The 23,537-nt window shown below is 34.9% G+C and overlaps 1 protein-coding gene across 2 annotated transcripts in view; it reads right to left on the reverse strand.

Annotated features, from left to right (window-relative positions):
• Lrriq1 (leucine rich repeats and IQ motif containing 1) overlaps positions 1-23,537 on the reverse strand; it is a 202,095-nt gene that overhangs the window by 141,373 nt on the left and 37,185 nt on the right. For both annotated transcript variants that reach the window (XM_085843122.1, XM_085843121.1), the window contains exons 11-14: positions 13,476-13,669; positions 11,513-11,640; positions 5,990-6,063; positions 2,908-3,001 (exon numbers count right to left, since the gene is read on the reverse strand). In XM_085843122.1, coding sequence (XP_085699248.1) covers positions 2,908-3,001; positions 5,990-6,063; positions 11,513-11,640; positions 13,476-13,669 — 490 coding nt within the window. The remainder of the gene's footprint in view (positions 1-2,907; positions 3,002-5,989; positions 6,064-11,512; positions 11,641-13,475; positions 13,670-23,537) is intronic.

Genomic DNA, 23,537 nt, shown 5'->3' on the forward strand with positions numbered 1-23,537 from the left:
TCTTTACACTTGGTGGCAAGAGAAGACATGGGTCGCTGTACTTACTGCTGGATTTTGCAGATGTCTGTTTTTTTTTTTTTTTTTTGGTTTTTTGAGACAGGGTTTCTCTGTGTAGCCCTGGCTGTCCTGGCACTCACTTTGTAGACCAGGCTGGCCTCGAACTCAGAAATCCGCCTGCCTCTGCCTCCCGAGTGCTGGGACTAAAGGCGTGCACCACCACGCCCGGCTTTTTGTTTGTTTGTTTGTTTTTTTGCAGATGTCATAACAAGAATCCATTTTTCAATAAAAGGGAAAAACGTATGGAATAAATAGTTCATAAGTATGTATAATAACTTGGAAAAAGATAACTAGTGGATATAAATTAATTAGATGCGTGACTCTCTAATATTAAAATTTAATTGCAAATTTTAATTTTAATTATACTGGTGAAAAGATAGCATGAATAAATAAATAAATAAATAAATAAATAAATAAATAAATAAAAATTTTATGCTACCAATTCTACATTCTCAACTGACTTTAAGCATGGAATCCTTATGAAGATTTAGCAAAGGGTAAATCCTCTCCTGAAAAGATTCAGGGATCTTTGAGGAAGAGGGGTTGCAAATACTGTAAGAGCCCAATCAGATATAATCCCTGAATGGTTAAGTAGAAAAATCTTACCACCAGCTGAGTATGTATTAGCATCTGATAGCTGTTGAGAAAGGGTTTTTTGTTTTTGTTTTGTTTTGTTTTTTAATGTATGACGCATTGTAGGTCAGCCATTCTAAGAAGCAGGTCTCATCCTCAAGAGTAGTTGGGCTGCCTACACACACACACACACACACACACACACACACACACACACAGAGGACAAAAAAGAAGAGGAGAGAGAGGAAGGGAAGGAGGGAGAGAAGGCAGAATACTAGGAGATAGGTGGTAGGAAGGTAAAGGTGAACCTAGGAGGTGTTGAGAGTGAATATAATCAAACTACAGTATATGAAACTCTCAAAGAATAAAATATTTAAAAGGAAAAAGGAAACTATAAAAATTAGCTAATTCTAATATCTTGTAAATTGTAAATTAAAAACATTAGCCACAAACTTGTAGCATTATCTTATATATCACAAATACCAAGAAGAATTTGTCTAATAAAAATAAAAGCTATTATTAACATCTCATTTTACAGAGAGGTTATAGAAACTATTTTTAACCTCTCATATTAAAGAGATTAGATCTCTACTTAGGTCAATACTACAGGAACACTGGGTGGTTAATATACATCAAATATATAGAAACAACAGCATTTAACCCAAAATAATTACAAAGTAAAAAGTCATTTTAATTGTGTATACTAATATAAACCTAGAGGAAAATATAAAACTATTTTATCAGATCCAAGATGATGTAAGTGCATATGATCCCACATATTTCATTTAAAGATAAATATTAATATTTTATATAAAGAAAATAATGGGGAGAAGTAAGTTTAAGGACAGCACTGGATATTAGATATCTTCGGCAGTTTGCAGTTATTAGCAATGACTTATGTGTAAGCAACCAGATAAAGAAAGGATAAAACAATATTTCTACCAGCCAATATTTTCCACTTGGCTATTGACATTAATATTAAGTATTATTTTATAGAGAGTAAATTTTCATTAAGAGTGAGCTAGCCCTGAATTTCTATGTGAGGCATATTTTGATGTTGTCTTACTCATTTTGACACACAAAGGTCCCCAAGCAATTCACTTTAATCAGATTAATTTGAAATTCTTTTAGATATCAAAATTCGCTTGGATGTTCAAGACAGTAACAATATGTTACTTTGAGACATATAATCAAGGTTCAAATAGGGTTTAGTGTTTTATTTTAATCATTTTGTTCCTTCCTTCAGTTTTGAAACGAACTGTCTTCAGACCTCTAAAAGGCCACAGTGTGGAGATTGTCCTTAAGTTCAGCAGTCTGACACTCGAGCTTACGGGGAATATATGAGAAATCTGATTAATGTTGGGAATGAAGTCTAAGAACACTGTGAAATTCCGAGATTAGTTTTTCCAGCTGGGCTCCTCCTACTCAAGAGCCAAATCAATATTTCATTCAGTGAAAACTTCCTGATGCGTATTCTGCCACTTAACAAGCACCATTAATCATCAGTCAATGAAGCAAATTCTCAGAGGAGATTTCAAATGCTGCCTGTGGATTATGTTTTAAAAGAGATTTTTTTATTCAGTACATCAGTTTTTTTGCATGTTATCACTGGCTTGACATGAAAGTAAGAAATCCATTGGGAAAATCTATAACTAATCCCTTTGTTGGTACCATGGGGTTATATAAAGTTCACCAGAGCAGACTGTATCAAAGTTGAGTTTGTCCTTTCATTAACAAATCCATATTTTATAGACTTCTTGATTTTAAACCCTCTAGATAAATGAATCTCTTCTTGTAGATAATGAAATGTATATTAGAACAATTGATCTCACTGAAATGTGACAGGCTGAGGTTTTAAATAAGGGAACACACCAGCCCAGTTTTATTTTGTCAGTCCAACTTTCTGAAGAAAATCGCTTAAATGGTAAGTTACAAGATTTAACCGGCTCACAGGGAGTTGACAAAAGATGGTTCCTCTAAAGAAAAGCACAGTTAACATGGAGTGGGTTGACTTGCCACCAGGCACTTGCTCCACAGTCAAACTTTCAAATTCACTGATACGTGAGGAAATGTGTAGGCTAATGACATTTTAGAACTGCTGTGATGACACTCAAAGTAACATAAACTATTCTCAAGGAATTGGAATAATTTTCGTAGGAAATTTTGTATAATATTTTGTCTCAAGAGCTGGTAAATATATGATATCATTTTATCAACATTTGGCAAAATGAAAATCAGATGTCCAAGATATTCATGGGTTACAAACAGATACCTTACCTCCAGTTTATTTCCTGGAGTACTGGGTTTCCAGTGAGACAAAGCTCACGGATAGAGTAGCATGCATTGAACCAACACATGACATTTGTCAGATCTACAAAGAAGAAAATTGGTTAAAATGCATTTTTAAAATGTTAAAAGTATAGATGTTTTTAAAATAAAATGTCATAAATTAATCACCATTTTCCTATTACTCCATTAAAATGAAGTAATATTTAAGATTTTCTATACTTTTGCATCAGAGAGAGAGAAAATAGATGAGTATAAATTATGTTTCTACCATTTAGCAACTGTGTGAACTTAGGCAAATCATTTCTAAACTTCAGCTTTAGGCTGTCTTGATGTGTGAGGACGAGATGAGATGATGTACTTCATGTTCTTCTATGAATGGAACAAAAATTATGACACCAAACATAAAGTAACAATTTTTGTTAAAGCTAAATATAAGCAGAAAGACTCACATAGACCTATTATACTTTTAGAGGAAAAACTTGTAAACAAATCTGGGCTGCTATACAAAGCAGTGTGTGTGGACTTATTTCCCACAAAAAATTAATACTGACTACAGATGCAAATGTTTGTGTTCACAAAAAGATACTGACATAACACCCATTTCTCCATCTGACTCTGACAGAAAAGAAACACACAAAGATCTTCCTTATCTTTCTTTGATCTTAGTAATTTTCTGTCTACAAAAATATTATTGTTCCTCTAGAAGTACTGTAGAATATAGATTCTGTTGTGCTGGATCAAAGTAGAAATGTTATGAAAGAAAATAGAATTTATAGGAAAAAAAAAGGATTGAGAAGAAGGTGCTTAAATATTGAGAATTCATCACATGTCACTGGCAAAATGATGGGTATCATTCTGGCTGCAAAATAAACAAAATAGCCCAGTTTGCCAGTGTCAGAGGAAATGGCTAATAAATCTGACACTAAAACTTATGCAATAGTTTCAGGTATTGGGGCAGGGGGAATAGGAGAGAAGCCCCAAGGGCCAGCAGAATAAATAGAAATATGCAGCGTTGAATATATGGGTAAGAAGTGGGGGGACCCTCTATAATTTACCTGGGTGATGAAAGACCCTCAGGACTCAAAGGGAGAGACCTTAAATTAAATGCCCAACAATGGGAAGAGGGAACTCGTAGAGTCCATCTCCAGCAGAAAGACAGGGCGTCAAGCAGTGGGATGGGGTTGCCGTCCCACAATCAGAAACTCTGACTCAGAATTGTCCCTGCCTAAAAGAACTGCAGGGACAAAAATGGAGAAGAGATTGAAGGAAATGATATCCAGTGACAGGGCCAAATTGGGATCTATCTCAAGGCCAGGCTCCACGGCCTGACACTATTACTGATGCTATGGTGTGCTTACAGACAGGAGCCTAGCATGGCTGTTCACTGAGAGGCCCAACAAGCAGCCAACTGAGACAGATGCAGATACTTAACAGCCAACCAATGAACTGAAGTCAGAGACTTCTGTGGTTAAATTAATGAAAAGGCTGGAAGAGGCTGAGGAGGAGGGCATCACGAAAAACCAGCAGTCTCAACTAACCAGCACCCCTGAGGTCTCTCAGACACTGAGCCACCAAACAGGCAGTGTACACCAGCTGATATAAGGTCCCCCTCACTCTGGCATGTATACAGCAGAGGACTGCCTAGTCTGGCCTCACTGAGAGATGTGCCTAACCATTGAGAGATTTATATACATATTTTTTGTATCTTTATTAGATATTTTCTTCATTTATATTTCAAATGCTATCCCCAAAGCTTCCTATACCCTCTCCTCGCCCTGCTCCCCAAACCACCCAACTTGCTTCCTTGCCCTGGCATTCCCCTGTACTGGGGCATATGATCTTCGCAAGACCAAGAGCCTCTCCTCCCATTTATGTCGAATAGGCCCCCCTCTGCTACATATGCAACTAGAAACACAGCTCTGGGGGGGGGGGGTATTGGTTAGTTCATATTGTTGTTCCTCCTATAGGGTTGCAAACCCCTCTAGCTACTTGGGTACTTTCTCTAGCTCCTTCATTAGAGGCCCTGTGTTCCATCCAATAAATGACTGTGAGCATCCACTTCTGTATTTGCCAGGCACTGGCATAGCCTCACTAGAGAGAGCTATATCAGGGTCCTGTCTGCAAAATCTTTCTGGCATATGTAATAGTGTCTGGGTTTGATGGTTGTATATGGGATGGGTCCCAGGGTGGGGCAGTCTCTGGATGGTCCTTCCTTCTGTCTCAGCTCCAAACTTTGTCTCTGTAACTCCTTCCATGGGTATTTTGTTCCCCATTCTAAGAAGGAACAAAGTATCCACACTTTGGTTTTCCTTCTTCTTGAGTTTCATATGTTTTGCAAATTGTATCTTGGGTAGTCTAAGTTTCTGGGCTAATATCTGCTTTTCAGTGAGTGCATATCAACAGAGGACTGCCTGGTCTGGCCTCTGAGAGAAGATGTGACTATTCCTTATGAGACTTGCCTTCTTGGGAGGAGGGAGTAAGGGGTGGGTGGGAACATTCTCTTAGAGACTGGGGAGGAGGAACAGTGTGTGGGAGAGAGGGCAGACCAGGAGAGGGGTTACTACTGAAGTATTTAAAAAAAAAGCAAAAAAAAAAAATAATATCTGCATAAATTTTATATTCATGGTACCTAAAATTTCAAACCATCAGTCAAAAGAAAATGTAGACACAAATTGTATACTTTTAGTGAATAGATAACATTATCATCAATATGCATAATATTGAAAAAATATGTTATGATTTCATACAAATACTAAGTGAAGAATTTTGAAGGCAATAATATTTGTTTAATATAAGGCAAAATTAGCTTACGGTGGCAAACTCAGATTGTGGCTGCTATGTGGAGGCGGCTGACTGGGAGTGGACTTGGGAAAAACATTTCAGGGCAATCTGTACAATTCATGATGCTTTAATCCACTTTTAATAGCCAGGAATAAAAGCTCTAGCGATGATCATTTTACTCATCTTTATATGGACAAGCACATATGTATTCATACCAACCCTTTGCACTATTTGAAGCAGAAACTCGAAATCCTATTATTCAAAATAACAAATAGAATTCCACCCTTACCAGAAAGACAATTGTTGCTGACATCCAGCTTCTCCAAAGAGACAAGATGAAAAAGTGGCACAATTGTGGCTAAGCTAAAAAAAAAAAAAAATAGAAAAGCCCTTTGAAAAAAAATTAACAAGCATATTCTTAACAGAATTCATTTGAAGTACAACTCATTTACCTAATACAATTACATAATTACAAGAAATTATATCCAATTATCTATAATTGCATAATACAATGCAGTACAATTAAAACATTGAGTAACAGTATTTATTAAAAATGTAAAAAGCCTAAGAATGTAAGTAATCCTATTATGGAAAAATCGTTGTTCATTTTTAAAGAGAATTTACCATGGAACATTACAATAATGGAAGATTTTGATTCATTTAAAAAAGACATGACCATGGAATTGCACATTTCAGTCATAAATACCATGGGCTTTGATGTGTATTTGCTATTCAATTTAAAATGGGTAACTATTTGGTTATTTTTTGTTTTATCTTTTTATAAAGCTAGTCATACAGAAAATACATTATTTGTTCTCCCATCTTTAGTTTAATTAAACACATGGTCTAAATCTTTAAGAGACAAGCTTTGGGGGTTTACTGTAATATTTTAAGATTTTAATTTAAATAAAACTGTATCACTTCCTCCATTTCATCACTCTAGAGCATTGCCAATTTTCCATTATTATTGTTACAATCATACACACACACAGGGCTGTGTGTGTGTGTGTAAACCACAACTGGACACACTGTAGAGATTAATAAATTATGGGGAGCCCAGCTCCAAAGGACACATCTACATCACAGGTATGGAATCTTTGGCTTAGGGAACACCCTGAGAAGGGTTCAGAAAGACTGTAAGAGTCAGAATTCTCTGTGAAGCAGTTTCCCCTGGAAAAACTTGTACTGGCACTATCAAGGGGCATTTTAACATGAAAGGGGGAAATATTTTAGGGTTCTATTTCTAGACAAAAGTGTAGAGGCAACAAGTGACTACTGGAAGGAGGAAAATGAGCCTCTCCCAGGGTTTAGCTCACTTCTTAGTTGCCCAGTGAAGAGTGTAAACCTTGAAACCAGATAGTGCACACAAACAAAAAGAACAAACTCAACATATTGGGTGTGTGTGTGAATATATACAAATACATATAAATAATAGGTCTAGGAGGAGTAAGGAGGAATGACGTTATAAAATTTTATATTGATAGAATGGGTTTAACCTTGCCATAAATAATTTAAAATATATATTCTCATAATGTATGCTTAATTGTAATAATGAAATTATTGACACAAAAATTCTTCTATTTATTTTCCATATTATAAAGGTCACTAGAAAAAATTTCAAGCAAGAAATATAAAATGATTTTTGACACATAATGTATATAGCATTCTAAATAAAAGCTGTTTTCACAAATTAATTTCATCTTGGTTGACATTTCTTTTGGAGACAGATTAATCAGTACTTTGTAGCATAAAAACGCACTACTATAGTTATTTCCAAATTAAAATCACACCAATTTACCTGAATCTTTAATACAAACACTTATTTACGTAAACTCATTATTATAACTGGAAATGTCTTTGCAGTTAACTCTTCCTGTTAACATTGGAACTTGGTAATTGTTCATAACATTCAGATAAAGAAGAGCTGGGTATAATAATAATAATAATAATAATGATAATTCCCTGTTATTTCTCTCTGTGTCTTTCTAGTTCTCTCTCTCTCTTTCTTTCTTTCTGTTCCTCCCTTCCTCCTTCCCTCCCTCTCTCATAAGTATTATTCTAAGGTCAGAGGCCACACACCAGCACTGTGCCTTAAAGCCTCCTGGGGTCTGGCACAGACTCACCCTTGTATGCACCTTGACTCCTTCCTTGTACTACCCTGGTCTGCATTAGTAGAGGGAAAGAAGATACTACTGATGGAACGTAGATGAAATAATGAGGCTAGAAGAAAATGCCTTTCAATGTTGTCACTCCTAAGTACAATCCAACCATTCATTCTAATCCTGTCTAATACTACTTCTTTAATAGAGTCTTATGGGTGTCAGGAGTAGAATAAAATAATACTAAGAGGAAAATATAAAAAACAGTGGCCCTATAAACACTTCTTTGTACAACATAACAGTACAATTGACTTAAATGTCACATGGATGTGACAAGAAGAAAAGCAAGAGAGGATAAACAAATGAAAGGCAGAGAAGAAGCAAGGTGGTGGATGGAAAGGAGGAGGGAGGCAGGGCAAAATTAAAACATTGTGGTTAGATAATTATTGGATTTAAGTCTTAATACTATATTGTTTCATGCCTAATCTGGTTGTATGACAATTTTTATTGTATGAATTGTTAATTTTTATGTGACAGTATAAAAGACCATGCATTGTTATTTTTGTAACTTTACTACATCTTAATATTAAGTTTTTTTACTGAAACTCAATAGCTACTGAACTATTTTACCCTTTATAATATGGTTACTCTGTTTCCTCCAGAATATTTTGTGTACTTCTCAATGCTTTATGGTGAAATATATTTGAAATCATCAAAGGAAAATTATCAATGCAATCATATAATATAAAAACAATATGGCTTTTTTTCTACAAAATCAATGTACATAAATAAGCATCTGCTATGGTCAAATATCTCTGTAATATTACATTTTATCTCTTCACACAGCAATTCTTTTAAAAAACATGATTTGTAAATTGCCCTTTTTTGAAATCTAAATCAAGAAAGTGGATAGTCACGATTCTTTATGACTATTTGTTGTGATGGTAGAAATCTGGTTATAGATTTCTTTTTCTCAAACATCTATAGGGTTTTTTCCCTTTACTGACATTTCATGAATACTTTTTCCAAGAAAATTCAAACCAGAAAGACAAAGGGACATTAGTGAAAACCTAATACCATTTGACCTTGTCACATTAGCCTTGGGCATTAAACGATATAAATTTCAAAGACGACAAAAAAGCAAAAGATTTGTACATTGAGCACCCAGTGGATAAGTTTCCACTCTGCTCCCACTTAGAGTCTCAGGACAGTTTATATAGCCAGAGTCTTCTAGTTAGAACTGCACTCAGTCAAACTGAAACCAGTCATATGTCTTAATGAAAATTTAAAACAGAACACACGATGAAACAAGTATTCTAAACAATATTCACAAAATAATGTTCTTTATATGTATTCCATTTGCTTGGAAAGAAAGTACGTGAATGTATAATTTCTTCCTTGTGATGAAAATAGTTACCAAAAGTACATAATATATACATACATACATATCCTAATTACTAATTCCAAAGATGTCTGTATAAATGCATTTTAATATCTGTATCATAAATTCACAGGTTTCTGAAATGGACTCAGACATATTCCCTATCTGAATGACAGCTACACTTTGGTAATTGAAAGTTAGGCAACAGCAACCCATTGACACTTGGGAAGAAGTTAAGGCTCAGACAATGAAAAGAAATGCTCAGTGTCGATTGACTAGGATGTCACAGGTTCAAACCACAAACCTGAACTGCCCTATCCGAATTTTAATATCCAACATATGGCTCTGCAGACAGTTCCTACACAGAACACTGTGACACAGATCATAGGTAAAGAAATAAATCTGCTGAGAAAAAAAGTAAGCCTTGAGATTGTTTATATATTATGGCATTAGGAAATAATTTCATTTCCTCTTATGCCTTTAGATCTCCTGCTTTACAAGTTGCACATACTGACATATGCAAAGCATTTGATAGCATAATATATATTTTAAAATGTGATAGTGTTATTAAAAATTCAATGTGGTATGTGTAATAATTATATGTAATATATAATTTCATTATATTGATTGTAAGTAGTATTTTCATAAGGACACTTTAAAAACAATATACACTGTGCAATGACTGTATTCCTCACATACCTCCACATTCATGTTCCTGCCTGTTCCCTTTGTCCATAGGCAGGTTTGTCTCTATTACCATGCCATATATACATGCATAGTGCTTTTTACAAAATCTAGCCATCATGGATGAAAGAAGATTTAATGCATCTCTTTTTTAGTGTGGATAACATTTTGTGCAGAAAAGCTACAAAGGTTAAATATCTTTAAGACATTTTTTTTCGGGTTATGACACATGCCCCTCATTGTGACAGCTCTCAAAATAGCAAGACTTAACTGAGTATTCAAATATTATATCCAAGTAAACAAAATTTGAAATAACAATCATTTGAAGGAATTATCCCAATAATAATTATCAGACCTAAAATCTGAATTGATCTAGCTGATAATTCCCGTTGCAACAGACTGATAAGTGACTATTGCCCAAGAGTGATAAAGCCAAAGTATCCTCGGAGCTAATTTTAGCTTTGAGAGATAAGGATATTTGATTGTATGTTTAAAGGAGTCAAGGAACTAAAATTCTTTTAAATTTTTCTTAATTGGAATATTTTCTGGTAGTCTGAGAACTACTTCTGTCCAGAATTATGCTGTGCCCATTTCTGCATGGTTTACTACATATGTCCGTGACAAAACCGATCCTTTAATTTGGAGATCCTATTTATTGTAAAATGATCCTATGTATTCATGGAGGTCGAACATACTTAAGCAGTTTCCATTGCAGGAGCTTTCTTCAAATCCAAACAATATCCTGTTAAATGCAAGTCAGCTTTCATAATTAGATCTGATTAAAACAATCTAAAGGGATTTTAAAATGTATATTCAATTTTTAATTCACAAAGATCGATATATGGGTGTTCAGTCATTTGATATAAACATGTCCAAAATAGGAGTGCTATTTGGCACTGACTGAGAGATAATTTTATATGACTTTTAAGCACACACATATTTGTCTTTTCTCCTTGCCCGCAAGCATCATGTAACTCAAAGAATAAATTTCTTATAGATAGTCCAACCACCTTCTTCCATAGGCCTGTGGTGAGCAAATTAATCATGTTACAGTCAACAGGTTTCAACACAATATTAAGAACAGGAAGAAGGAAGGACACACATGTGATGATAGTTTGACTTTACACACTGATTCTGTCCAAATATACAGAGGTTTGGCCATCTCTGATGTGCCTTTGGATTCGGGTACTCATTTCATGTAGTGTTAAGACAATGTAAGGGTTCCATTGTATCCTTCTAGAATTCAAATGTAAACCCATTTTAACAACTACAAAAGACAAGCAAATGGGAAGAAGACTAAAAGCTATTGTTTCATGACTTAATAAATACCAGTTGAAAGAAATGAGGCATCTTTCTGAATAAAGTCCCTTACAGTCTCTATTTTTCAAAGACTAAAACTCTATAAACATAAACAAATCTGCCATGAGGTGGTTCTACAAGTACATTTAAGAGAGGAGACCAAAGGAGGAGAATAAACTGATACAATTTTACTAAAATCCTAGGGTTATATTGCCACTTTATATATTGTGTACTGATAAATTTGGTTGAATCCTGATTTCCTAGTTTTTTTAGTTGTTTGTATACATCATACCACAATTTTCAAATAATTATTGTTTGAGTCCATTTCTAAAGTGATATGCATTCTCACCTGTTTTGTGAAATGCTTAGATACTGCAGTAAAGGCAACCAACAGGAAGAAAGTCCTTCCACACTTGAGATGCTGTTGTCATCCAAATGCAGCTCTCTGAGCAGAACGTGATTTCTTAAGGATGGAGGCTACAATTAAATATACTCTGTTACCTGATAGCACGTAAAATATCTTGTAAGCAAATTGAAAGGTATAGATTCTACCAAAGCTTATAATATATACATTCTGGTGAAAATTAAACCATAATTCAGATTATATTATTTTGAGTCTTCCAGGATGGATGAAATGCATCCAGAATAACATTAATTTTGATAATCTTTATAAAAAGTTTTAAGACAGAATAAAATTTAATTTCAAAATAGATAATTGTAGTCCAGCTTATAACATATTTAAAAGAATGATATGATACTCTATAACTTAGTATTCTGAGAATCTTATGTTAAATTAGATTTATAAGACACTATAAGCCAAGGCAGTGGTGGTGCATTCCTTTAATCCCAGCACTTGGCGGGTTTCTGAGTTCAATGCCAACCTGGTTCCAGAACAGCTAGGGCTACACATAGAAACCCTGTCTCAAAAAAAAACAACAAAACAAAAAAGAGATACTATAAGCATTTGGGGGGTTTACTAAATGGTTAAAAAAAATAAAATGATGAAAAGGGGCTTATTAGTGAAAGAAATATTACTTCGAAGAGGATAGTAGAATGTAAAAATACACATAGGTAAGGGAAGACTCTGAGGTTGGAGGGTCAGATGAAATTCGTGATGTGTGGAAAAATCATCAGGGAATCTAATAAGAACAAGAACTGCATTTTTACTGATGGGGCCCAGTAGAGATCGATTAAGCTGCTCCCAGAGGCTACAGGTAACGTAGTGAAGGTGCCAGTCCCAGGAGGCCTCCTTTCTTCTTTAGGTTGTTGGTCCCTAAACAGTATAATAAACAGTGACAACTGCCACTGTTCTTGAATGTCCACCAGAACCAGCTGGTCAAGAGCCTACCAACGTAGACTGCAGCTACTTTGGTCACATGGGGTAGAGAAATAAAATGGAACTGGGCTGTAGCTTCATTGCTGTGTAGCCTTCATCAACATGTTGCAAAATGCTATACAGTTTTCTGGGTGGGAACTGTCATCAACCTTCATACTGTTGTGATGCTTGCATGCAGCAATATTCACAAGACTGGTGAGACGAACATGGTAGTTCAATAGTGGCACATATGTTATTGATGTAAACAACGGCTTTCTGATTGAATTTGGCACCTGCTCTATAGGAGATAATTACTCTCTGGTTATTGTAAAGCTAGTATAAATCCTCATAGATGGGAAGTTCATATGCTCCAATGGGAAAGGTATTGATGTTATGAATGCGAAGTTTATAGGATCTAATGGGGAAGGAAGTACTGCAGTTATTTTGTTAACAAACAAACAAAAAAACATCTAGTTATGTTCCTGTTCACAGACCTAATAAAATTCTCTCTGTGTCTCTCTATACATTCACACACATACAAAGAAAGAAATTATTTAAGAGGGCACCGAGTTCAAAACGAAGATAGCTAGCACTGGAAGCAGACAAAAGATGGTAATGTGTTTTGTAAATACAGAAAAAAATGTTATATACAGGTATGAAAGAATCAGAATAAAATCCATTTTGGAGGTAATTAGTATATGCTACAAAAACCTAAAAAGTAAAAAAAAAAAAAAAAAAAAAAAAGTTAACTTGGGATTAGCATACAGCTGGATAATTAAAAAGAAAAAAAGTACAAGGCCAACCTGGTCTACAGAGAGATTTCCAGGAAAGCCAGGGCTACACAGAGAAACCCTGTCTCAACAAAACAAAACAAAGCAAAGCAAAACAAAGCAAAACAGTAAGTAAAATTATTAAAAGCTTTTTTAACGTGTATGGTAGTTATTTCTATTAAAAGAAAGATAATAGTTACAGAAATCAATGACTTTAAATAATTTACCTCTCTTAGGTAATTTCCCTGCAGCTTTATTATCTGGAGCAATCCACAATTTCCAATGCCGTCAATGTCAGTAAGATGGTTATGTGAGCAATCCAGGTACACGATGGTGGGTGCTTCACAAAGACCTTTAGTGCTAATTAACTGATTGTGGTCCACAGTTAGTTCTTGAAGATATTTCAAAGATTCTAAACCACCTGGAATATATAAGTTTTCTAGTATCACATGTGTATTATACATAGTTAATGCATACATTGGGCAGTGAGAATTTTGAAACAACAAAACAAGAGAAATTGTTCATCTCAACCAGAATTTTACTTGAACTCAGAGTGGAAAATATATAGACTTTTAACTTTATTCAGTGTTACTCGATACAAGAAAAATGAATAAAATATCACATTACAGAAGTAAATATTTTAACAAAAGAAGCTGAAATGCCACAGCAGAGAAAACAAAGAGCAGTTGGGAGGAACAGAGAGGAAAAAGAAAAGGGAGTCATGTGACACACAGGGAACTGTAATGGCACTTGCCTTTAAATTATAAAAAATACTTCTATTTATACTAAATTACATACTGTATATAATGTCAGGCATAGTTACCCAAACTATGGCGAGAGGAGGCCATTGCTTTGGCAGTGGTGATATCACTGGAGACTTGCATGCTAGAGACCTTAATAGCATTATCAAGATAAGATCTGCAGTACAGTGGAAGGCAGAAAATGGATATAACTACTTGTGGATTTTTAGTGATGGACAAAGCCTTTAAATAACCCACAGGAAGACCAACAGTGTCAAAATAACATTGTCCCCTGGGAGCTCCCAGACACAGAACCACCAACCAAAGAGCTTACACAGGCTGGCCTGAGGCCCCTGACACATATGTAGCAGAGGGCTGCCTTGTCTGGCCTCAGTGCGAAAGGATGTGCCTAATCCTGCAGAGACTTGATGCACCAGGGTTAGGGGAATGCTGCCATCTCAAAGTCAAAGAGGATGGGGGTAGGGAGCAGAACTCTGCGAGGGGGATTAGGAAGGGGAGCAACATTTGGGATAAAAATAAATAAATAAATAAATAAATAAATAAATAAATAACTTGATTGGGTAAATCCACCACGATTAATTTATCTTTATACAATTTTAAAGTCTTCTGTGTATTAATCATGGCATATGGTGATGCATGATGAGAGTATTTTCAGTGCATATTGTATGCTGAACATATTTTCTTCCATAATCCCCCCAAAACAAATTTTAAAATATTTTCTTCTCCTTCAGGAATAAAAATTATTCCTGTCCATCTATTGTTAAGGGGGCACAGGTTTATGAGATGCTAATGTCAAGGCTTTTATCAAAAGAAAGGGATTGAAGGTGCAAAAAGAAGCCAATATCATCCTGAATCCAGCACTTCACAGAACATAGGTCACTAATACGTTGGTTCCATCTGATATTCCAATGTAAAATGCAAGCCTAAACATTAATTTTTATTTATAAATTTTGCTCCCAGTAAATTCCATGTACATTGGGTATGTATTTGCTATATAGAAAAACAATGCTCATTAAAATATCATTTTAACCCATAAATACCTGATTAGTATTTTGGTGCTAACCAAAGCCCTTCAGGGCTCCAAACAGAAGTAAATGATAAATGTTTGAGGGGTGGAATATCTGACATTCTGAGTGAACACCTCACACTATGTGTAGGATCAAATTTCCATAATTTCCACTACTGTTGAGCTCCTTCAGAGTGCTTAGGAAAATATAAAATCTGCCTTCGATTAATTCAGACATTTAGAGTTAGAAGTATGTGAAGAGTGACCCTCATTTCACCATATCATTTTGTTTAGAACATATAGCCGACACAGAAAATTTTATAAGTTCTAAGGCTTTACTATTGACATTTTAGATGAGTAAATTCTATTGTCCTCTCTTCTCACACTGTCTATACTAATACATAACCAATGACATGAAACTGTGTGTGACAAGTGTTCACTATTTGTTTTAGGGTATCTCACGGTCCCATATATCGACATTAATTATTATTAATATATCTTATTAATTATTTATAAGAAACTATATTACATGTAATGCAGCCGTGTGTGTGTGTGTGTGTGTTTGAAAGTTTTTGTATCTAGGCTGACAATGTTCACGTTAGGATACAATAACAATCTAATAAAAACCCCAATACCAGCTATGAGAAGGATTCCTTAGAGTTGTTAGTCAGGTGTGTCCAATATACTCCCAAAACATACAGTATATTACTATTGCCCTTAGTTGACCATTACAGGTGGAGAGAAAATCTCTATTGCTGAATAATCCATGGATTTCAGATACAGAGTTCAGTGGTTTCTGATCTGGACCTGATCTTAATGGCCTGTCTTTGAAGATTAGCTTTCATGGTCCCAGCACCTGCAATGCAAGCTTCCAAATGAAGTAAGTGACCAACAGTCTTACCCAACTAGACTGCCTATGAGTGGCAATGGCCAGGATGGTACAAAAATCCTTAGGGTGCAGTAGTGACAAACCAACCTTAGTGCTAACCAACAGGTCTCAAAATTGGCCATAAGAGCTGCTCAACAAGAGGTAAATCATATCTGGTTATAAACCTAGCCAACTATCCCTTTCAAGTGAAGTCATGGATCTTGGAGGAGAACTTACAACCACCACCATATCAAACCAGCAAATTCCCTAACTACATTCTAAACACTTGCCCTTGTTTGTATAGGTAAGTTTAGTCCTCACCTAATCAAGGTAACTTCCTGCAACAGGAAGGGACCATTAAAGAAAAGCACAGTCAAAAGGACGCGTAGAGCCTCGTTCCAGTGGATAGTTATATCTAGAAAATATTCCCTACTGTTCTTGGAACATTACACAAGAGTTGGAAGACACATTGTATGAGCCAGAGAATCAAGGAATATTCATTGCAAATCAAATAAAGGAAAGACCACCAGGCATCAAGCATACATGAAGATCAATAGACAACTAAAAATGCAGAGTAGGAAAAATAACACATAGCAAGAAGAGCACAACAATTGGTTTTCAGCCCTGAAAACATACATATGAGTAACATTATTGAGACTGAAAAGGTTGTACTTATGAATATATATATATATATATATATATATATACACACATATATATATATATATTTGTACTTAGGAATATATATACATATATATATATTAAAACAAGAATTTAAATAAACACAAATCTACAAATATAGAATCTGTTATCTTCAGGAGGAGCATATTTCAAGAAAAATATATTAATAAATATTCAAAAAAGATTTATACAACCGATTAAACATAACATAATCTAGTGAATATATTAGGATCAAATATGGGATATAAAGAGATGGCAAGAATGATAGTTAATTTCTAATTTGTATCTTTCTTCTTTTTATCTTATAAAAAATTTAAAAACAAGCAATACATGAGACTAAAACAAAACATACATGAAGATTACTTTTTGTTAACACAATGTAGATTCACCTCAGAAAAGCCTCAGGAAGGCATCATCCAATCAAGTTGGCCTGTGAAGATGTCTATGGGCACTGTCCTGCCTATATTAACTGCTATGAGAAGATCTGTCCTTTGTGGGTGGCATCATTCCTTAGGCAGGGCATTCTGGACTGTTTAGGTGTGGAGAAAGAACACTGAACACTCGCACGCAGGATACACTGTTCTCTCCTTCTAGGATGTGGATATAACGTGAGTAGCAACTGCTTCAAGTTACCACTGCCCTGACCTCCTTGCAATGATGGAATAATTATGCAGATAAACTATTTCTCTTTTAATGTCTGTTTGTCAGAGTGGGTTTTTTTTTCTTTTCACTCAGACAGGAAATGGAGCTGAGACAGTACTTCAATGCTTGGAAGAAAATTTTACTTTCCTAGTCAAAATAGCAAATAGTTCTTTTTCCCTATCAAAACCAAAACAAACAGCAACAAAAAAACACTCAAATTCTCTTTCAAAAGATTGAAATAAAACCCAATAGAAAGGGATACTAAAGAATTCTTGACATTATTGTATAAAGAAATTCTTTCAAAATCTCTTTTAAAGTCTCCCAACCTGGAAAATATACTTGGACTTAAGGCAAGTGTGTCTTTCAGGTGATATTACTGATTATACTAATGAGTGTAAAAGGACCTGTCCATTGTGGGTGGCACCATCCTGTAGGCAGGGAATCATGGGCTATTTTAGTATGGAGTCTTTCCTGTTGCCTGAAAGAAATCCTGAAATAAATAGCAGAACTAACGATGTGAAAGTAGCCAGGAAACTTTTGCTAAATACAGTGTTAACGTCTGAGCTATCTTAGGTCTTCAAAGATGATTATGTCCAGGACTTTTCATCCATACCTACATAGCTCAGATGAGCTTAAGAGGTTTAATTTAGGTGCAAAATTCTCAAGGACTCTAAAAGAAGTAAAGAAATAAGAGCACTGAAGTGGTACTCAGGAAACTTCTCCAAACTATAAAACTTGCCATCATTTTGCCATAATTTAGGCAAAAACCTACAGTCATAATCTTTTGTTTGTTAGTTAGTTAGTTTGTTTGTTTGTTTCATAAGGATTTATTGAATATCTCCCAGGTGCCAGACAATGATACTAAAGAGAATCTTATCCACTGCCTAAGCATGACAGTAGATTTTTACAGTACACTAGGGCATTGTGCCTTTCAAAAGGTGATCTAGTGCCATCTAGTGGACTCCAAAGATCAAGTCGTATTAGTAAAAACATTTCTACAGGAAAAATGTCTAGAATTTTTACTTTATCCCTCAATAACTTAAATACAACTTTTTGGAAAAAAGGGTAACCTTGACATATTTCTTTAACATCTGGCACAATGACTTTGAGCTTTAGGTTCAGGAGTTGTGTTGCAGACGTATGACATAATTAGATTATAATCTCATAAAATTAAAACACGGTGATTTTCAAATCTCAAACCCTGCCTACATTGTTTGCTAGTACTGTAACTTCAACTGGTTTATTCCAGTATCTGGAATTTGGCTTTTTTAAGTGTGTGTAGGAAGAGGTGATTCATCTGTACGTATTTCATAGTACCAACATGAAATGCAAGTGAAACTGCGCATGACTAAAGTATTTGGACAAAGGCTCCCTCTTTCTGCTACATTAAATTATTTTTCTGTAAATGAAAAATAAAACTTGCTTTTCATAAAATATGGAGTTACTTTCCAAAAAAGTATTATTTTATGTTTCTGTTGAAGCCATTAAGAACCAACATGAAAATTAAAGAAATATAGAACACTTGATCATCACTTGATTGTAAATTACCTGTTTTTTTAGTGGCATTGCCTACTTAAATTTTTTTTCCAAGAAAACTCAAAAATCTAAAGATTCTCTGTGAGCTAATTTTAGAAACATTAACCATCAGTGACACACTTCTATTCCAAAACTGTTTCTTCCTCTCACAAGTAGAAAGCAAATGTTTTACCAATTTTAGGCAAAAGAAGTCACGAATTATACAAATCATACAAAACACCCCATTTATATGCAGGCCAACCAATGTAAACTAAATTATGAATAGAAAATTCCAGAAAAATAAAATACAATTTAAATAATAAAAATAACCCAATGTCTAGTCTGATAAAAATTAATTCTCGCCGGGCAGTGGTGGTGCATGCCTTTAATCCCAGCCCTTGGGAGGCAGAGGCAGGTGCATTTCTGAATTCGAGGTCAGCGTGGTTGACAGAGTGAGTTCCAGAACAGCCAGCGCTACAGAAACCCTGTCTCACAAAACCAAATTAAAAAACAAAAAAGAAAATTAATTCTCTAAATATAAGTTGAGCAAAAAAACATTTGTGCGCTCATGTTGAATATGTACAAATGACTCTAGACCATGTCAAATTCTTCTCCAATGAAAATGCCCTGAAAAACAGTGAACAATGAACTTTAATTTACTATACAGTTTGTACAAAAGTGCATACACCAAAATAAAAGGGCTTACCTATTTATGTCATTTACTAAAATTAGTATGTACTTTGTTATATAGAACTATTGATACTGCCTCTCAGTTCACAATTAAACATACATTTCAATTATGGTTGTGAACTATGTATATTCCCTTAGATATTGCAGGTAAATATATTTGCATGTCAAATTCAGTAAAACTTTAAAAATCAGTTTTGTCACTTGAATTTAACATTATTTTTATTAAAATATCTTTTATTTTGAAATTAATCTAAATATTTCATAGTGTCTCCAAATTACTATATTAACTTATTGTAAATTAATTTTTATTTCAAATGAATTGCTGTAAAGAGATTACTGGTAAAAATCACTATCCTTGTCCACTTCATCCAAAGAAAATCAGTAAGATAAAGATTAGCTAGAGTGAGCACGTTGCATACAGCAAAGATGGTGGGGGCTTAGCAAAACATTGGCAACCAGTTAAATTTGAAACCAAAACTATAAAACAGCATGGTTTTCCTGCCAATTTTATTTCACCTCCTTAAGAAATATTATGCAGTCGAATTGTAACTCACTGACTTACAAATACTAATCCATCTTTGTGCTCCTTCGTGAGAGTTCTTGAGAACAATAATTCACCCAAATGACAAAAATCTATCTTCCCCTTTAGCTTGACCAGAATTTCTAAGCTGTTCCTAGAGATGAGAAACAGACTCTGCTGGTCGTTAGGAAAGCACTTGCAAATATACAGTCTCCTCACACTCAATAAATACAGCATTCTTGCTACACCCAACAGACAGCAGAGACGTCTTAGCCGTGTTTGCTCTGTACTACTGAGATACCTCAGCCACATCAATTAAAACTGTGGCAGTTTTCACATAAATCTTATAGATATCCTGTCCCAGGAAATGCATTACTTACACAAATTCCCACACAGCACTACTGCCAATAAAAATGGAGATTCTACCATTTGTTTTTACAAACAGCTTCTGCTTTTGTTTTTGCTGTTGCTGTTGTTGTTGTTTCACTTTATTTTTACTTCACTCTAGTACTCTAGTGTGTGCCAACATAGTAACACATTATCAAGGCTCTTACCTTAATCAACAACAACAAAAAAATCATTTTTCCTATATGTATTTACAGTAGAATTTCAAAACCATTAATGAAGCAAGAGTTTCAGTACTTCCATTTGTGAAAATTCATGGGTGGCCTCAGAGTATGTGGTAGAAGAACACAGAAACAGAATATGAGAGAATTTTTTTGGTTTTGTTTCTTTGTTTGCTCTAAGGATATCCATTAAGACAATTAAAAAACAAAGATGTTTTTTCTTTCCCAAAATAAAATAAAGGGAATTGGCTGATGGATAGTGCTCAAATCTAACTGCCCCTTCCATACAGAAAATTACTGGAGAGAAATACAGGAAAACTTTCCATACTTGACACTTTGAGTTAAAATTGACACAATCACATAATCCAGTATGAATACATTTGTGCAGAGAGAATCTTTGGGAAATGAATGAAAGCACTTAGTTGGTGGACAAGCTATGACTAATCAAGGTTTCCCTTCAGCAAGAGAATGCCCTGCCAAATAAAATGACAGAGCTGAAACCTTAAAAAAAAGTTGTTTATCATTACAAATGATAATGTTCAATGTAACAGGATAATATTTACAATAAAAATAACACAATCTTTTTTGAAATGGTAGACATTCAGTCTCAAAGCAGAGAGCCAAGGCTATACAAAGCAATATATTGTTATTCCCACATTAATACCTGACATTTAAAACAACCCTCCACTCTAAAAACAACCAAATACACAGAAAGCTTAAATGAAATGACTGAATAGATCTTATAGAAGAAAACTGTCTCACAATGAAAAAATATTCAGTCTCCTTTTATTCATTAAACTTAACACCAAATAGGAATGACAAGTAGCCACGCAATATTCTAGACCTTAGAATTGCCAGTTTTTCTCTGGCTGTGAGAAAATGAGAAGGAAATGAGAAAGAAGCATAAGAAACCTTTCCAAAAAGAAATCGAAATCTCAACCTACAGCTCAACCTGTAGCTACAGAGACAGTTAAAATATGGATCAGAACCTGCACAAAGGAATATGTGGACATTTAAGTGGATACAATGAGAATAGCTACCTGGAGCCCTTCTCCTTAGGATGCTTCTGTAGGAGTATTTCATCACAGTAATAGAAAAATGATCCATTCCTCTCTTAGAGGACATTTGGGAACACCCTCATAGAAGCAGGAGGAGGGGCTATGGGATAGGGGGTTTCATGGAAGGGGGAATCTGGGGATAACATTTGAAATGTAAATAAAGAAAATATCCAATAAAAAAAGAAAGTGATCCAACACATACATGCTTACATTGGCATATAACAATTGTATATATTACATGCATGTATTATATATAATGCATATATGTATTTATAAAATGTAAAATATCAGAAAAGAGGATTAGAAATTATGCAAAACGTAATTGCAGATACACACTTCTGGGCATTAAGATATGAGGTACCAGGGGGCTCAAGAGAAATTAGTAGCCTCAGTGAAAGAGGAAGGGATCAATTCAAGTAATATATTTAGTAACAATCAGCAAGTAAAAGAGAAAATGATTATTTCAAATGCCAAGAAGTGAAGCAAGTAAAGGGTTGGTGAAACCAGGCCAGAGAATTGGGTTCTAAATTCCCCAGTGGAGTTCAATTCACTTCTATAGGAAAAGAAACCAAGAAATAAATGCCTTAACTTCAATGACTACTAACTGCTGCTCATTTAATAAGCATAGGTCTTACTGTTTTAATATATACTAAAATAATGCCATTTTCTCATCTGGATTAAGTAGGTATAAAAATAGTAAATTATGCAAATGAGGGATACTGTTCTACAGTGTGTGTGCTTGTGCATGCATGTGTGTGTGTGTTTATGACATGTGTCTTCACTGGACTAGAACTCTCTTTAGGCCAGATTGCTCCAAATTTCTGAGTGTTTTTACCATATTACTACTGAAATTACAAGTATGTGCTTCCAACCATGACTTGTTTTTCATTTCTCATGTGTATATATGTTTGTGCATATGTGAATGTAGTGTGCATTGTTGTATACATGTTAAAATGCATAGATGCATGTTAAAACACTGTAGATGCATGCGTGTCTGAAAATATAAGTGCCAGAGTTTACTGATACCTCTAATTTTGAAAGCTAGCTTGTACTGAAGATCTCTTGTCTCCTCCTTTGGTCACTGGGATTACAGGTAGCTTTCTGTAAAAGTAACATTCATTCACCAGATGTAAGTGTCCTCTTTGGAGGCTTACTGCTAAATAGGCTCACCCTTTCTAGTTCATTCTCAAGTCTGGCTGACTGGTTCAAAATGGCTTCTTACTGAATTGCTCTGCTTGGAAAAACTGTCTCTGAATTCCACAAACTGAACTGTACTGACAGTATGAACTGATAAGAACTGCATGAACTCAACTAAACTCAACGGCATTAAATAGAACTCAACTGAACTGCACTCACGGAAATGTCCTCCCCTCCTGACTCAACTCTGTGCTGCTTTTAAGTAGCTTCTCTTTCCTGTCTGTTCTCCTGAGAGTTGAGTGTATCCTATCTCTGACTCATCAAATCTTTCTTTGATTTATCACTTTGTCTTCTGCTCAATTAGTCATCACTTTCAAATGTGGCTGCTTCCTTCTACAAACTAACTTAACCTTCATTGTTTGGGATTAAAGGTGTATACAAAGGGCATGTCTCTATTCCAGCCATAAGGATTAAAGGTGTGTCATTCCAGCCTGATCATCCAGACCTAAAAGGTCTTTGGATGGGATTCCTTGCTAGAGCAGCCATGTTGCAAAATGAAAATTTCTCTGCAGATACCCATACTCGTGCAACATTTAGATGAATTCTGTAATCCAAACTCATATCATAAAATTTGAATTGCAAGCATTTTTACCCACTAAGTCACTCCCTCATATCTTCCCAGGATTTAATAAATAAGTCTTGGAGATCAAACTAAAGTGTTCATGCTTGCTAGTCAACATTTTACCAAACAAAATATCTTCCTAGTTCTTGGAGAATCTTAGTCTAAACAAGAATGGATGAAACAAGGCACACTTATGCAAAATAAACGTTTGAATATTAAAATT

This window comes from Mus caroli, unplaced genomic scaffold, assembly GCF_978045245.1.
Source record: "Mus caroli unplaced genomic scaffold, Mus_caroli_1 scaffold_9, whole genome shotgun sequence".
Taxonomy (NCBI): Eukaryota; Metazoa; Chordata; class Mammalia; order Rodentia; family Muridae; genus Mus; species Mus caroli.